We start from the raw sequence: 17,811 nt of genomic DNA, 5'->3' as shown, positions 1-17,811 counted from the left end.
CACTTGAGCGCTTAGGTTACTTCGATGCCCACATACAGCTGTCCTCAATGAGCAACGCATCAAGTTATGACAGGTCGAAATCACTCCAGATCAAACCCATCAACTTCTGCAACGCTTGTCGAAGAAAATATGTGTCGGTTGTCCACGTCATCAACTTCTACAATCGGTGGATTCGATTATGCTGAGCCGCGTGACACCGATCTATGGCCCATGACGTAACCGGGCAAAAGCGGTGAGTGAGTAGCACCATTCTCAAATCGAACAGTAATCTGTGAGGCTGTGCTGCTGGGTCATGTTATCTACAAGGCAGCTTGGTGCATTGCCCAGAAACATACAGCATCTCTTTTCCATAAAATATAGGCCCATGCTATGTTTGAATTTTCAAACTAGTTTTCATTGGGAAGGCAGATAAAGTGTTTTTATAAAAAGTAATCACTTTTGCATGTGAATCCCACTCATTACTCCCAGTGCTTAATTAAATTGCTTTGTTTTGAGACGACTTCACCCGGACCGTTTTTGTTCAAAAGAACTGGGAACTCAGTACGTTCAAGACAACTGGGAACTCGAGAAAAAACTCTTGACTGGAAAAAATCGTTTTAAAAACGGTCATCCAACTTGGAATTCCAAGTCGGAAAATCTAGCATATTTTTTTTCTAGAGCTCCAACTTTATGGCCTGAAGATAACTGACATCATGATTTTAACTATTTTTTTCCCGACTTCCGATCAACTTTCACCCGTTGCAAAACACTCCTGCACGGGAACCCGGGCCGGATTAATCGAATCACTACATTGAATGGAAAGAGGTGCTGAAATACAGCATTTTTTTTTAAAGACGGAGTAACCTGGAACCTGAGTTCACTGGTGAGTCAAAGATCTACGGATGCAATGTGTGATAAAAAAACAACATATTCATAATAATAAAGGTGTGGGATATGTTTCAGGACATGTATGGGCCGTACACTTCAGTGTTATGTTTTTGAATTATACTCGATGTGGTAAATATCTTGGCCACCAGTTTCTGTCAAAGTGAGTTTGTAATTATTGCTAACTGGTTAGCTAGTCCAGTGTACAGTACACTAGCAAAGATGGTGAATAAAGGAAGATGTCCCAATCTGGCGTTTACCGTAGAAAAAAATGGGTCAGTTCCGGTCATCTTAACGGGGCACCAATGCATTAAAGCAGCTAAGGTCTGGTCTGCTAGTTAATTGACAGTATATGAACCAGAAAGAATTAGGCAGTTGGATGTCTTGCTTCCTCTTCCGCTAGCTACCGGAGCCGATGTTGACTAGTTATGCCTTGATTAGCTAGCTAACATGCTAACTGTTTGGTTTGACAGCTGGCCAACTAGCAAGCAAGTTTCAGTCACTACTCCACTTTCACTTTGGTCTGTGTGTCGTTTTCACAATTTGACACTTATGCACATTTAAACCACTGTGCGCGGGACAAGGGACTGCACGTTTGTAGCCAAAACTCTTGCTAAAGTTGCAAGAATGTCAAACTTGGATATCGAAAACCAAGCAAAAGCTTGTAAAAAATGACGTTTAACTATTAAGTTCATTGCAAGACTCAGCCACCAGAGACATATCCTAATTGTACTGTTGTTCGGGTTCAACACATTTAACAATGACACCACAATGGCACGGTGCTAATCAATGCTGCAATTCAGCTGCAGCCAGCAAGGTGGCCGAGACAGCTGATGCCGCACAGCAGCTGCTAAAAAATGCATGTTGAGATCTGAAATTCTCAGGTCAACTTGGCATTTTTGCCTTATGGCATGATTTCTGCGGTCATTATGTTTGCATGAGGAACACCTATGTGGCAAATCATAATAATTCCATGTAATCTCTTTGGACATTATTTTATTAATAATGTGTGCACTGACTGAATAGTCCACTGTGTTGTAGTTTACCAAAAATAAACAGTGTGTGCACTGTCAGATTACAATTTAGGCTGGCTTCTATTTAATTCCAATTTGTATATCGAAAAACAAAACAAGTTTCAATTCATTGTTCAGAGATGATCAAAAGATCCATTCTATATTCACACACTGAGGTATGTCAATTATGCATAGGCTTGCAAAAGGGAGGGTATATTACTGGAAACTTTACGAGTAAACTAAAGTAGACTACATGACCAAAAGTATGTGGACACCAGCTCATCAAACATCTCATTCCAAAATCATGGGCATTAATATGGACTTGGTCCCCTCTTTTCTGCTATAACAGCTTTCACTCTTCTGGGAAGGCTTTCCACTAGATGTTGGAACATTGCTGCGGGGACTTGCTTCCATTCAGCCACGAGCATTAGTGAGGTCGGGCACAGATGTTTGGCGCTTATGCCTGGCTCGCAGTCGGCGTTCCATTTCATCCCAAAGGTGTTCGATAGGGTTGAGGTCAGGGCTCTGTGCAGGCCAGTCAAGTTCTACCACACCGATCTCGACAAACCATTCTGTATGGACCTCGCTTTGTGCATGGGGGCATGCTGAAATAGGAAAATGCTGAAATAGGAAAAGGCCTTTACCAAACTGTTGCCACAAAGTTGGAAGCACAGCATCATCTAGAATGCCATTGTATGCTGTAGCGTTAAGATGTCCCTTCACTGGAACTAAGGGGCCTAGCCCGAACCATGATAACAGCCCCAGACCATTATTCCTCCTCCACCAAACTTGACAGTTTTCGCTATGCATTCAGGCAGGTAGCGTTCTCCTGGCATCCGCCAAACCCAGATTAGTCAGTCGGAATCCCAGGTGGTGAAGCGTGATTCATCACTCGAAAGAACGCTTTTCCACTGCTCCAGAATTCAATGGTGATGAGCTTTACACCACTCCAGCCAACGCTTGGCATTGCACATGGTGATCTTAAGCCTTTGTGTGGCTGCTCGGCCATGGAAACCCATTTCATGAAGCTTCCGACAAACATTTATTGTGCTGACCAGAGGCAGTTTGGAACTCTATAGTGAGTGTTGCAACTGAGGACAGGTGTTTTTTACACACTACGTGCTTCAGCACTTCTGTGAGCTTGTGTGGCCTACCACTTCGCAGCTGAGCATTTTTTGCTCCTAGATGTTTCCATTTCACAATAACAACACTTACAGTTGACCTGGTTAGCTCTAGCAAGGCAGAAATTTGACTTACTGACTTGTTGGAAAGGTGGCATCCCATGACGGTGCCACGTTGAAAGTCACTGAGCTCTTCAGTAAGGCCATTCTACTGCCAATGTTTGTCTATGGAGACTGCATGGCAGTGTCCTCGATTTTATACACCTGTCAGCAACGGGTGTGGCTGAAATAGCTGAATCCACTCATTTGAAGGGGTGTCCACATACCTTTTGTGTATACACTGCTCAAAAAAATAAATGGAACACTTAAAAACAACACAATGTAACTCCAAGTCAATCACACTTCTCTGAAATCAAACTGCCCACTTAGGAAGCAACACTGATTGACAATAAATTTCACATGCTGTTATGCAAATGGCATAGACAACAGGTGGAAATTATAGGCAATTAGCAAGACACCCCCAATAAAGGAGTGGTTCTGCAGGTGGTGAACACAGACCATTTCTCAGTTCCTATGCTTCCTGGCTGATGTTTTGGTCACTTTTTAATGCTGGCGGTGCTTTCACTCTAGTGGTAGCATGAGACGGAGTCTACAACCCACACAAGTGGCTCGGGTAGTGCAGCTCACCCAGGATGGCACATCAATGCGAGCTGTGGCAAGAAGGTTTGCTGTGTCTGTCAGCGTAGTGTCTAGAGCACGGAGGCGCTACCAGGAGACAGGCCAGTACATCAGGAGATGTGGAGGAGGCTGTAGGAGGGCAACAACCCAGCAGCAGGACCGCTACCTCTGCCTTTGTGCAAGGAGGAGCACTGCCAAAGCCCTGCAAAATGACCTCCAGCAGGCCACAAATGTGCATGTGTCTGCTCAAACGGTCAGAAACAGACTCCATGAGGGTGGCATGAGGGCCCGATGTCCACAGGTGGGGGTTGTGCTTACAGCCCAACACCCCGTGCAGGACGTTTGGCATTTGCCAGAGAACACCAAGATTGGCAAATTCATCACTGGCGCCCTGTGCTCTTCACAGATGAAAGCAGGTTCACACTGAGCACATGTGACAGACGTGACAGAGCCTGGAGACGCCGTGGAGAACGTTCTGCTGCCTGCAACATCCTCCAGCATGACCGGTTTGGCGGTGGGTCAGTCATGGTGTGGGGTGGCATTTCTTTGGGGGGCCGCACAGCCCTCCATGTGCTCGCCAGAGGTAGCCTGACTGCCATTAGGTACCGAGATGAGATCCTCAGACCCCTTGTGAGACCATATGCTGGTGTGGTTGGCCCTGGGTTCCTCCTAATGCAAGACAATGCTAGACCTCATGTGGCTGGAGTGTGTCAGCAGTTCCTGCAAGAGGAAGGCATTAATGCCATGGACTGGCCCGCCCGTTCCCCAGACCTGAATCCAATTGAGCACATCTGGGACATCATGTCTCGCTCCATCCACCAACGCCACGTTGCACCACAGACTGTCCAGGAGATGGCGGATGCTTTAGTCCAGGTCTGGGAGGAGATCCCTCAGGAGACCATCCCCCATCTCATCATGAGCATGCCCAGGCGTTGTAGGGAGGTCATACAGGCACGTGGAGGCCACACACACTACTGAGCCTCATTTTGACTTGTTTTAAGGACATCAAAGTTGGATCAGCCTGTAGTGTGGTTTTCCACTTTAATTTTGAGTGCGACTCCAAATTCAGACCTCCATAGGTTGATAAATTTGATTTCCATTGATAATTTTTGTGTGATTTTGTTGTCAGCACATTCAACTATGTAAAGAAAAAAGTATTTAATAAGAATATTTCATTCATTCAGATCTAGGATGTGTTATTTTAGTGTTCCCTTTATTTTTTGCGCAGTGTATATTGTATCTCTGTCCCTCTGTATGGCCTTAACACGTGAAATATATAAAATAATCAAATAAGATGATAAAAACATTTGGACAAACCTGTAAAACATTATCCTAAATATAAACCAACTTAGTGAATACCATTGGTGTTTAATATGAGGGTTTCAGCATGAAATATTCTTAATTTCTTTCACACACTTATTTATTTTGCAATGTTAAAGGTCCAATGCAGTCATTTTTATCTCAATATCAAATCATTTCTGGGTAACAATTGAGTAACTTACTGTGATTGTTTTCAATTAAAATGGTTAAAAAGAATCAAAAATAGCTTGTTTTTTTTTCAGGAGGGGAGCTGGCCTACCTGTAGCTATCTAGGCAAGCTATATGTAGGCCTACACAGCATTAAAAAAAAAGGAAAACACACCTCCCGATTGGTGCAGCGGTCTAAAGCGGGGCAGCGGTCTAAGGCACTGCATCGCAGTGCTAGAGGCGTAAACTACAGACCTTGGTTCGATTCCGGGCTTTTCGCAGCCGGCCGCAACCGGGAGACCCACGGCGCACAATTGGCCCAGCGTCGTCCAGGTTAGAGGAGGGTTTGGCCAGCTGGGATGTTGTTGTCCCTCGCACTTTAGTGACTGCTTGTGGAGGGCCGGGCGCCTGTACACTCACTCGTGTCGCCAGTTGTATGGCATTTCCTCGGACACATTGGTGCGTTGGCTTCCGGGTTAAGTGAGCTGTGTGTCAAGAAGCAGTGCGGCTTGGCAGGGTCGTGTTTCGGAGGACGCATGGCTCTTGACCTTTGCCTCTCCCAAGTCCATAAAGACAGTCAGGCTGTCAATAGCAAACATTGGCTATTGTTGGGAGGCAGAGTTATTTTTTTAGCAACTCTGGCTATGTGGCAGCATAAAGCTTTCATCATCACACAAAACGCTGATAGTTTTGCCCCAATGCAATGTGTAGACGGCATCTTGCTTGTTCTACGGCAATATTCGTTAGAAGAGACCAAAAATGACTCCAACTGCAATAGATTGCCATATATTACCTGTTAATGACCTAAATTACCATAGATTCTGGTAATTTTAGTAAATTGCTGGTAGCTTTGCAATCCTAACTCTGCATGACAATAATCATTGGAATGGTTGGAATGTCTATCCCTGGGAGAATCTGTCGGGATTCACAGGAATCAGTCAACTGGCAACCAGAGGTTACTGGCATCACTTTCTCAGGTGCAACCTACAACTATTGTGTCCTTGAGCAAGGCAGGTCTTTACGCACCCGGCCTAACCAGGTGCTGCCCTACAGCTGACCCTTTACTGCTCCCAGCCTGCCATGTGGCGTGTCAGTGGGGCCAGTGCGGCCCGCTATGTACAGTACATTCAGAAAGTATTCAGACCCCTTTAAATAGTTTTTTCACCTCATCAATCTACACACAATACCCCATAATGACGATGCAAAAACAGGTTTTTAGACATTTTTGCAAATTTATTAGAAATAAAAGACTGAAATATCACATTTCCATAAGTATTCAGACACTTTACTCAGTACTTTGCTGAAGCACCTTTGGCAGCGATTACAGCCTCGAGTCATCTTGGGTATGACGTTACAAGCTTGGCACACCTGTAATTGGGGAGTTTCTCCCATTCTTCTCTGCAGATCCTCTCAAGCTCTGTCAGGTTGGATGGTGAGCGTCGCTGCACAGCTATTTTCAGGTCTCACGAGAGATTAGATCGGGTTCAAATTCGGGCTCTGACTGGGCCACTCAAGGACATTCAGAGACTTGTCCCGAAGCCACTTCTGTGTTGTCTTGGCTGTGTGCTTATGGTTGTTGTCCTGTTAGAAGGTGAACCTTCACCCCAGTCTGAGGTCCTGAGTGCTCTGGAGCAGCTTTTCATGAAGGATCTCTCTGTACTTTGCTCCATTCATTTTTGCCTCAATCTTGACTAGTCTCCCAGTCCCTGCCGCTGAAAAAAATCCCCACAGCATGATGCTGCCACCACCATGCTTCACCGTAGGGATGGTGCCAGGTTTCCTCCAGAAGTGGCCAAAGAGTTAAATCTTGGTTTCATCAGACCAGAGAATCCTGTTTCTCATGGTCTGAAAGGCCCTTAAGTGCCTTTTGGCAAACTCCAATCGGGCTATCATATGCCTTTTAATGAGGAGTGGCTTCTGTCTAGCCACTCTACCACAAAGACCTGATTGGTGGAGTGCTGCAGAGATGGTTGTCCTTCTGGAAAGTTCTCCCATCTCCACAGAGGAACTCTGGAGCTCTGTCAGAGGCACCATCGGGTTCTTGGTCACCTTTAAACTAGGAAAACAAACTCTTAATCTTAGACTTGGGACCACACAGCCACTCCACTGAATAGCAGGCTAATGATTTCTTTGCGATGCTTGCAGTTAGCCACTAAATCCTTCCAAACCACTCATTGTTGAATTTGCGATTTCCTACTTGTTGTGTAATGTTTATGTCCAATGGCCCAGGAGCAACTTAACCTTTTATCTATAATTTATCTTCATATGACAAGGATTAAAAAGGATTTGCCAGTAGATTGTCGACTTGAATCATGACGATGTCTGCTAGCTAAGATTTTAAAAGTGTGATGTTGACATGATCATTCCAATCAAAGCTACTGTAGATATAACGTGATTTGACGTCATTCTATCTGTGGCCAATGACCTTGAGCCTTCTTGGATGGGCACTTATAATGTAACTCTATGGTAGCACTCAAGGGGCTTGAATTTTCGAGCTCTACCCATAGTGTCCCCATTAGTGACAGAACACTGAGCCAATCAAGCCGCAACGCTCTGTATTTTACGATGGCTTGCCCCACCACCACACAAAGCATTGAGCTAGGCTGAAACACCTGCATTTTGGAGCCTCCTTACGCTTCGATCACACCGACAGCGTCATTGCACAAAATAGTACACAGCATCATCTCAATATGCATGCAACAAAAGTTCAACATTCACCTTCTGCTACCATTTCTGCCAAGCCGTCTACGCATACAGTTTGACGCATACGTTCGATAAATCCAACATTTGCACCACTAGGCAAGCGCAGCGTTTCATTGGAAATTAATGTGATTCTGGTGTACCAAAATGCAATGCCGCTGTTTGTGTGATCGAAGCGTTACTCAAGAAAACAAAAAAGAGACCATGTTTGTATGCGGCTTTATTAACTTAATGATATATATTTTTTACATGGTTTGCTATCTGATATGTGACACGTATTAATGCCAAAATAACATGCAAAACAGGCAAAGCCTAAAAAAAAATATGATTTTGTATTTTTTTTAAAATGTGGGGCTCAAAACAGATGAATGACAAGTCGCCACTGAGCACAATAGATGCATAATCTTATTATTTAGTCCTGTCATTTAAATATCTACAAGTAGACCAGCTATTGAAGCAGAGACACAAAATAAAGAAAGCATTTTATCGTATGAGTGAGATAGTGGCCATATGCCCCACGCTCCTCTCAATTTACATCAACAACATAGCTCTGCCAGTAGGAAGCTCTCTCATCCATTTATATGCAGATGATACAGTATTATACTCAACTGGCCCTTCCCTGGATTTTGTGTTAAACACTCTACAACAAAGCTTTCTTAATGTCCAAAAAGCTTTCTCTACCCTTAAACTTGTTCTGAACACCACCAAAACAAAGGTAATGTGGTTTGGTAAAAAGAATGCCCCTCTCCCCACAGGAGTGATTACTACCTCTGATGGTTTAGAGCTTGAGTTCTAAAGTTTGAGTGTTTGGCTAGACGGTACACTGTCCTTCTCTCAGCACATATCAAAGCTGCAGGCTAAATTAACTGCCTTGTTCAGGGGCAGAACAACAGATGACCTTGTCAGCTCAGGGATTCGACCCAGCAAACTTTTGGTTATTGGCCCAACGCTCTATCCACTAGGCTACCTACCACCCCTTAAATTAAATCTAGAATTGGTTTCCTATATCATAATCGCTCCTCTTTCACCCCAGCTGCCAAACTAACCATCCTACCAATGCTAGATTACGGAGACGTAATTTATAGATCGACAGGTAAGAGTGCTCTCGAGCGGCTAGATGTTCTTTACCATTCGTCCATCAGATGTGCCACCATTGCTCCTTATAGGACACATCACTGCACTCTACTCCATCAGATGTGCCACCATTGCTCCTTATAGGACACATCACTGCACTCTACTCCTCTGTAAACTGGTAGTCTCTGTATATCCTTTGCAAGACCCACTGGTTGATGCTCATTTATAAAACCCTCTTAGGCCTCACTCCCCCCTCCCCCCTATCTGACATATCTACTGCAGCCCTCATCCTCCACATACAACACCCATTCTGCCAGTCACATTATGTTAAAAGTCCCCAAAGCGCACACATCCCTGGGTTGCTCCTCTTTTCAGTTCACTGCAGTTAGCGACTGGAACGAGCTGCAACAAACACTCAAATACTCCAATTCAAAGACTCATTCAATGACACTCTTACTGACAGTTGTGGCTGCTTTGCGTGATGTATTGTTGTCTACCTTCTTGCCCTTTGTGCTGCTGTCTGTGCCCAATAATGTTTGTACCGTGTTTTGTTCTGCAGCCATATTGTGTTGCTACCATGTTGTTGTCATGTTGTGTTACTACCATGCTGTGTTGTCGTCTTAGGCCTCTCTCTATACCGTGTTGTCTCTCTTGTGTGATGTGTGTTTTGTCCTCTATTTTTATTTAATTGATGTATATTTTTAATCCCAGCCCCCGTCCCGCATGAGGCCTTTTGGTAGGCCGTCATTGTAAATAAGAATTTGTTCTTAACTGACTTGCCTAGTTAAATAAAGGTTTATATATATATATATATATATGTGTGTGTGTGTGTGTGTGTGTGTGTATATATGTATGTATGTATGTATGTATGTATGTATGTATGTATGTATGTATGTATGTATGTATGTATGTATATATGTATGTATGTATGTGTGTGTGTATGTGTGTGTGTGTGTGTGTGTGTGTGTGTGTGTGTGTGTGTGTGTGTGTGTATATGTATATATATATATATATATATATATGTGTGTATGTATGATATGTCCCTTCGTTTTCTATTCGTGGAATTCGCCGTCCACTGTCCAAGAAGCGCGCCCCCATCACCAGTCACGTGGTTGGTTAGGGTGCACCTACGTCACCAGAGTCAGATTTGTGAAGAATAAGCAGACAGGAGAACGATCCCGAGGTGCGGCAATTTATATCGCATCGTCCTTTCATAGAGAGAGAGCAGGTAATCTGTTCAATATTTTAGAGACTCAATGCCTGGTCCCACCCAAGCACTGTCCCCAAATGGAGAGAATAACAACGACATCATCCCAACGGACGGATCCAACTGCATTCCTTACAGAAAAAATACAGTGCGAGGAGAGCGCGCCTACAGGTAAATCAGTGCAAATGCCGCATTCGGCGTGGCTTCACAGCAAGGCTTTGAGCAATAATAAGGTTGCTGCAAAACTCTGAACATTTGTTTCAGGAGCATTGGATTTTTCCACGCCATCCGCTCGCTCTTTTTCAATTATGTTACAATGTATCAGCTCGTGCATAACATTGGATGTATTTCCTTCTTGGTGACTGTTTCTTGACCATGGCGTAAATTGTCTTGAGGAGGCCCCTGCAAGTTCACAATAATGCCAAAGCGAAATCGGTGACATTTAAACATAAAATAACACACATTGTCTGGCCAGTTGGAAATGGGACCGCTGTAGGAAAAAACTAGCAAGTTAGCTTGCTTCATTGTCAAATACAGTCACTGTCTTGACTGTAATGATAGCAATAGCTGCTAGAATGTTCTTGTTGGCCCCACGCTACCCAATCGTGTGTTCTGGGAAAAGGGGCACCGTTATAAAAATAAATAATAAACTCGTTTGTTTGGGTCAAGTAGAGCCAATGAGCTAACAAAGCTAGCAGTACATCCGCTTTGTTGACACGAGAACGGCTGTCCGATTTTCTGTCTCAGTGCGCAATCAATGGAAGAGGATAGTTGGAAAACGAAACTCCAGTCCACATCTTGTCAGCTTTTGCCATTCATGTTTAGGGTTTAGCTGTTTAGATGTGGACTATGCGCTTGATGTAATTGTAGACTAACGTTAGCTGTTACCATATTTTTATCAAATGGAAATGCATTGTCCATCGCATTATAGCCAGCCCTCCGTATCAGTGACAAACGATTTAAACTCATTAGCTGAATGTTTGCATTTGGAATGGTGGAGCGATAGATAGTGGTAACGTTAGACATTTGGGTCATATGTCCTAAGCACCAGGCCCGTTATTTTCTTCGGCTACCCATTTGCGAATAGGATATGTTGCAACAGCAATTCAGGTTTTACATTTTGACATTATATGCTCCAGGCTGCCTCATCATTAAAATGAAAATATTCCAAATACCAAAGCTGTGAAAAACGTTATTTTTTTATGCACTTTACAAGGCGTTTGCATAATGTAGGCTACACTTAAAGACCATTTTTGCATTTACTGTGAAGGGTGGTCAACAGTTTCAAACATTTGTTTGCAAGTCATCACTTTCATGTCACTTTGCTCTGTTGATGTTTCTGAAGATAACATCTCAACTCTTCATTATGAAAATGACAGGTTTTTTTGTTTATTCTCATCCAATCTGCTCCTCATCCAATATAGATTTTGTGCTACACCCACACTCAAACTCCTTCTATGAGTGTGTTTACAAGAGTCTGTATTTCAGCTAAATTGGGCATCCTGATATTATAACTGCATTACTAACATGTTATTACATTACTGGACCTAACATGGGATATGCATGGAGATAAATTGTAATAGATGTTGTTAAGCAATTTGACAGTGGAAATTGGTTGGAATGAAAATCAGCATACACACTGATCTCACATAATTTGATTTGAGACCAGTGTGCCTTTATTTCGTTACTATTAGCTCTGGTTATAGGCCTAGGTTTGCTGTCGAGTTTCCCCTTGATGGTTTGTATTGTTGTTATCTGTCTTGCTTTACATTTACATGTAATGTTAGTAGTTAAAAAAGCCACCATATCATTTATCTGTTGGTCAACAATTGTGTGTACAGAACATGTTGGCTAACCATTCTGTAAAAGAGATTACCAAAAAAAATCCTCATTTTGAGATAGTTACAATTAATTTTCTCAAACATTACCAACTGCTTAGTGCCTTTTCTATCTTTTGCAGTTGGGGAATGGCGGTCAATGTATATTCTACCTCAATAACCCAGGAGACTATGAGCAGGCATGACATCACTGCCTGGGTTAACGATCTTCTCGGTCTGAACTACACTAAAGTGGAGCAGCTCTCCTCAGGTAAGAATAATTACGCTGTTAACCTTGCTGTAAACTGTTCTTCCTTCCAGACGCAAGGACCTCATTATGGGCTCAGGATATAGGCCTAGCATAGAAAGGGAGAGTGATGCGGTATTGGAAGGGAGAGATATGTCCATGCTTTCCCTCTGTTCCACACCAAGCTTCTGCAAATGACCTAGTAATAGATATAGAAATGTGTATAGTCAAAGAAACCTGGTGTAAACCTAACCCTGCTCCTAACCTATCCTTGCTCTGACAGAGAAGACGGACAGTGCTATTAATACAACTAGTTTGCGCACTTGCTGTGGCTACCATGCCATGGCTGCCCCAAGTAATCCAATCTCTGCTGAACCACACACAGTCCTGTAGCAAGGTGTGCTAATGGTACTATTTTGAGGTTAAAGCTGCTTGTCACTTCCAGCGCTGTCAAGCCTGTTGTGTCTGGTCTTCCGTAGGTTGTGTTGTGCTAGGTTGGCTGAAACATATAATTTGTTCATTATCATTTGTTTCGAACCTGTATCAGAAAAGAAACAATTTGTAGTTGTGTCACATCTTCTGACGTGGTTTTGTTTTCATTCACTTGTAGGAGCGGCCTACTGCCAGTTCATGGATTTGCTCTTCCCTGGCTGCGTCAGTCTTAAGAAGGTTAAGTTCCAAGCTAAATTTGAGCATGAGTACATTCACAACTTCAAGCTACTGCAGGCCTCCTTCAAGAGAATGAATGTGGACAAGGTGAGAGAATGAGGCTGAGTGAGTAGTGTCCTGACGGGACCTACTGTAGCTATTTATAACAGTTTACCATTAGATAGGGCTTTTCTTTAGTTACTATGGCTAGCCCAGGCTATATTTGATTGAACCAACACACACACACACATGCTCACTTTGCTCCTAAAAAATATTTTTAAATGAACGTGTCATATCACGTAAAGTGCAGATTATAAAACAGGTACCCCAATTTTTTGTTCTTGATCATTTCTTTCCACTTCTCTATGAAGATTATTCCTGTGGAAAAGCTGGTGAAAGCTAGATTTCAGGACAACCTTGACTTCATCCAGTGGTTCAAGAGGTTCTTTGACGCCAACTACGACGGTAAAGATTACGACCCACTTCAGGCCAGGCAGGGTCAGGATGCCATCCCCCCACCTGACCCCGGTGAGCAGATCTTCAACCTGCCAAAGAAGTCTCAACACCACGCTGCCAGCTCCCCCACTGCAGGTAAGAAGACCAGCCGCCTGAAGGGTATAATACAAAGCACGATCAATGAGTTAGCCAGTTTACTTGCCTAAATACTCTGAAATAACAGTTTATTTTTGAAAAAGATAAGCTTGAAATGGGTATGGTCTAATTGACTTGACAACCAAAAACAAAGTGTAGCTTTCTTAATAAACCAGAAAATGTGTAGTTCATTCTGGTAAGTTAGCTGGCCAGGAGTTTTGAAATAGGTGGTACGGATGAGTAAGGTGGGGGGGATGCCTGTAAGGGGGGCTCTGTCCGCCCTTGGACTCAGGTGTTCAAAAATGCAAAAATCTCTAACTGCCATTTCCTGCAATCTCGAGCCTTAAATGATAACAAATAAAGTAAAAAACAGTTTACATAGTGGCGCAGCAAGTCCACAAGGTAGTGCAGCGCCCATCTTATATTATTTTGGAAGAACTCTGCGTTGATTGTAGTATACCCCTCTGTACAGCAGACATTGTTTACGTAGATTAGGAAACTGACTGACTAACCTATATTTGTGTTCAGGAGCCACCAGGGCGAGCGCAACAACGCCGAAACAAAACCCTTGCAGCCCCCATCCGTCCTCCAGACCCTCTTCAGCCAAAAGAATCCCAGTTGCAACGACAACTCCGGCCAAAGGAGAGCGGGAACTGGAAGCACAGGTCACATTGCTCAATGACCAGGTAAAAAGCCACTACTACTGCATCATAACAACTTCATATATATAAGTTACTACAACCACGTCATTACAACTTAATATATCTAAGTTGGACTCACTGGTAAGATTTGTAAGAAAGATTTTCTGCTTTTTGGCAGAACCAAAATGATAAGTAATTCCAAACTGCCTTGAATGATAATTCCATAATCCTGATTTTACAAGGATTAGATTAACAGAAACATGAAAAGGGTCCGAGAAACAATAAGTTGGGGATCAGAGGAGCAGCAGTGTATAACAGCATTAGTTTTATGATGGCGCATGTGAGCATTTGGATTTGATTGACAATAGAAAAATCATTAATACTGCAAGAATAGTTTACACACAGACAAATGTTATTGTTTAAAGTCAAACAGCAAGATATGAAAGGAATATCAATTTGTCTGTCTCGTTTTGTGTGCAGGTGAACACATTAAAACTTGCACTGGAGGGGGTGGAGAAGGAGAGGGATTTTTACTTTGGAAAGCTGCGGGAGGTGGAAGTGCTGGCACAGGAGCAAGGTCAGGAGAGCGCACAGTTCGTGGAGAGGCTAATGGAGATCCTGTACTCTGCAGACGAACAGGTCAATCGGCTGTTATTGACTCTTCAGTGATTATTCATAGGAGATTCCCGAAGGGGATTGGGTGTGGGATGTTGTTGTGCAACATTTGTTTTAGATTCAAGAATGTTCGTACTGGATTGGGCAGTAAATGTTTTGATACTTGTTCTTTTCTAGGGAGATATTTTCTTTGTAATCACAGGCCTTTGTTTGATTAATTGAGCAATTGATTTAGGTTACCTAATGCTGTTAATTACTTGAAAAGATCTATGGCGGTTGTTGCCCTAACATTTTTGCTATGACTGCTTGTGTCCCCTTAGGAAGGTGCTGGAGAGGGGGAGGACGTGGACCCAGGGGTCCATGAAGAAGAGGTTCCTGATGATCAGCAGGATGAGTACTGACTGCCATCCCTCCGTGTCCCCACCACCATGCCCTTTTACTTTGTGAGAACTTTGTTACAGGTATCATTTTTTTGTTTCTTTTTGTTACATTTTTTTTTCCTAATGGTTTGTTTCTTTTTCGTTCTCTTGAAGACTGAGCACATGAAGCAACCTCGTGAAAAGAAGCACGACCCTCGTTTTTTATTTTTTAGATATCCCTCAGACGTTCTGCATTCTGTGTGTTTTGTTGACTGTCGGTGAAATGCTGTGGCCAGGTTGCTGTTATTACATACCGCCACATGCAGAAAAGCTCAGACCATCACAGAAGTTTCCAAGGCCATTGAAAAAGGGTGAAAAAAGTATGTAATTCAAAATTCTCTATTTGATGAAATTGTAATATGGAGTAGACCGTGTTTTTATCTGACAGCACGTGTTAAGTATGTTGCCAGTCTGTCCCATGATCCATCCATTATGTACGTTGTTTCAAAGTTATTGTTTATTTTAAGACTTGTACATATTAATCATCAGAACGCAATAAGCAAAACCCTGAAGGGCCGGTAGTAGCTCCTATTTAACCTTCCTCCATATGTTGCACTGTCATTTGACTCTGGAATGGACAATCTGTCCATAGATTCTCACAATTCACACAATTACAAATTGAATTGCAAAAACAATATTTATTAAAAACTAAGGAGACTTGATATTGCCTTTACGCGATGGGAGGCAGTTTAGTCCATGAGAATTATTAATGAAAAGTAGTAGTAAGTTAGTTAGACAAATTATGAGTAGCATGTGACTGTCTTCAGCAATTCAAAGAATTTTGATAATCAGTGCGTACTCAAAAATGCCTTATTTGGTGCTACGGTGACAGAAACAAGGTTGATTCATCAGTTTGGCTTCATCATAAGGGAAAGGGTTCGTGTAGACTAGTATGATTTTTTTAAACTTCAAGAGCAACTAGCCACCATCGTATTCAATGGAAGTCGGGTATATTTCAGATGTTTTCATATGACTTTTGAACCACAGGTCTTAGGGAAAGTTGTGAGTCAGTTCACTGAGTAATTTGACATACTATATTCCAAGTACGTATATTGTATACCCTTTCTTAATGTTGCATTTATTCTTATTGAACTCAGCAGTGCACCATAATACTTTAGTCGTATGTTGTGTAAATGAAAAGGAATGTAAACATGTACTGTCAATAATTATAAATAGATCATGTTTTTCTTCTGATGTCCCACTCATTATGCATTCCCCAAAATGTGTTGCATGTTTGCATTTTATTTGTGAATAACTTGACCTGCTTTTTACATATTTAATAAAAAACAACTATGTTAAGTGAGCTGTGTTTTGTATGTTTAACTTGCTATTTAAAACTGTTGAGATTTGGATGGATTTGCTGTAATAAAGCCTTTCACCTTTTCAGTCAAAGGGAGTGTTTCATTACGTTGTCTTATCCATCAAATAACCAACCTTCACTCCTGCTCCCCCTCGCCGGCGCTCAACGTCGCCAGTCTACTCACCACCGGTCCTGGCAACCCATCTATACGCACTCCTGCGTCTCATCAGTCACACCTGGACTTCATTACTCCCTGATTACTTACCCTTTATATAGCACTTGTTATCAGTTACCAGGCAGCATTGGTTGTTTCCTTGTCAGAAGTTTCTCTACCACAAGTCGAGCCAGCACCCCAGCCCATCCAACAGTCTGCCCAAGTCAGCGATGCCTGTTTGTCCCTCTCAGACAAATATGACGGGTCTCCCTCCAAATGCTGTGACTTCCTACTCCAGTGCTCCCTCTATTTCACTCATCATCAGATGGGAGCCCCCACCATGGAGAGGTCTGTGGTTGCCACGGTTATTTCCCTGCTGACCAGGCGGATGTTGGAGTGGGCTACTGCTGTCTGGGAGAGAGGAGAGGAGGAGCTGCGTTCCTATGAGGGGTTCATGGCTCTGTTCAGGGGGGCCTTTGACCATCCATTGGAGGGCAGAGGAGCAGGGGGGGAGCTCCAGATGGAGTTGACGTACCGAGATGCTAATCTAACCTTGGACACACTCATCGCGATGGCCATCTGTCTGGGCAACCTTCTTCGGGAGCGCCGGCACCTCCATCGCCTCTCTCCCTCCTTCGTTGACCGTCAGAGCCTGAACCCATGGAGATAGGGGCCACACGTCTCCCCGCGGCTGAGCGACGCCGTCAGAGACAGTTAAGGCTCTGTCCCTATTACGACCGGGAGGGGCATCAGCTTCAACGGTGTCCGGTATGTCCTAAACCGGAATCCACGAGAGCAGAGGGATGGCCCCATGATCATCCGTCTCCTATGTTAGGCATGAGTTCTCCATCACCTTTTTTAGTCTCGATTTCACTCATCTATTGTTTCTATAGCTCTAGTGGATTCCGGTGCCGCAGGGAATTTTATTGACCAGGCCCTTGCCTCCTCCCTGCACTTCACCTCATACCCGTTCTCCACTTCGTTTCCGGTCCAAGTGTTGGATATGCGACCATTGGGATCCAGCACTATTACGCACGTCACAGCTCCACTCACCCCTCACCGTGGGAACCAAGCACCAGGAAAGCCTTTCCTTCCTCATCACTTACGCACCTGTGCACAAAGTCAACCTTGGCCTCCTGTGGCTCCAATTCCTGGTCAGAGAGGAGGATGTCGGAGGACCAGCTTTCCTGCACCCTGTGGTTCCATGTCAGTGGAGGGATCTGTGAGTGTACGCCAGCCCATCAATCGGTCCTCC

General features: G+C 43.5%; 1 protein-coding gene across 3 annotated transcripts; it reads left to right on the top strand.

Annotated features, from left to right (window-relative positions):
* The first annotated feature begins 736 nt into the window (after positions 1-736).
* mapre2 (microtubule-associated protein, RP/EB family, member 2) lies at positions 737-16,488 on the top strand. Of its 3 annotated transcripts, XM_024391391.2 has the most exons (8): positions 10,036-10,295; positions 12,085-12,212; positions 12,799-12,944; positions 13,208-13,427; positions 13,956-14,113; positions 14,549-14,707; positions 15,004-15,126; positions 15,217-16,488. In XM_024391391.2, the coding sequence occupies exons 1-7, from the start codon at positions 10,174-10,176 to the stop codon at positions 15,082-15,084; spliced, it is 1,014 nt and encodes a 337-aa protein (XP_024247159.1). In that variant the 5' UTR covers positions 10,036-10,173; the 3' UTR covers positions 15,085-15,126; positions 15,217-16,488. The 3 variants fall into 3 exon arrangements, with proteins under 3 accessions (XP_024247160.1, XP_024247159.1, XP_024247158.1); XM_024391392.2 differs by lacking the exon at positions 10,036-10,295 and adding an exon at positions 737-862 and having other exon boundaries at positions 15,004-16,488; XM_024391390.2 differs by having other exon boundaries at positions 15,004-16,488.
* Positions 16,489-17,811: the final 1,323 nt, after the last annotated feature.

This window comes from Oncorhynchus tshawytscha, linkage group LG28, assembly GCF_018296145.1.
Source record: "Oncorhynchus tshawytscha isolate Ot180627B linkage group LG28, Otsh_v2.0, whole genome shotgun sequence".
Classification (NCBI taxonomy): domain Eukaryota; kingdom Metazoa; phylum Chordata; class Actinopteri; order Salmoniformes; family Salmonidae; genus Oncorhynchus; species Oncorhynchus tshawytscha.
This window is presented reverse-complemented; position numbering and strand designations above follow the sequence as displayed.

What these genes read in the sequence shown, in the direction of transcription:
- mapre2 (XM_024391391.2), top strand. Translation starts at nt 10,174, where the DNA reads ATGCCTGGTCCCACCCAAGCACTGTCCCCAAATGGAGAGAATAACAAC. An exon ending in TGCCAGCTCCCCCACTGCAG is followed by an intron (nt 13,428 to 13,955) that starts GTAAGAAGACCA and finishes ATTTGTGTTCAG; the next exon opens with GAGCCACCAGGGCGAGCGCA. An exon ending in TCACATTGCTCAATGACCAG is followed by an intron (nt 14,114 to 14,548) that starts GTAAAAAGCCAC and finishes TTTTGTGTGCAG; the next exon opens with GTGAACACATTAAAACTTGC.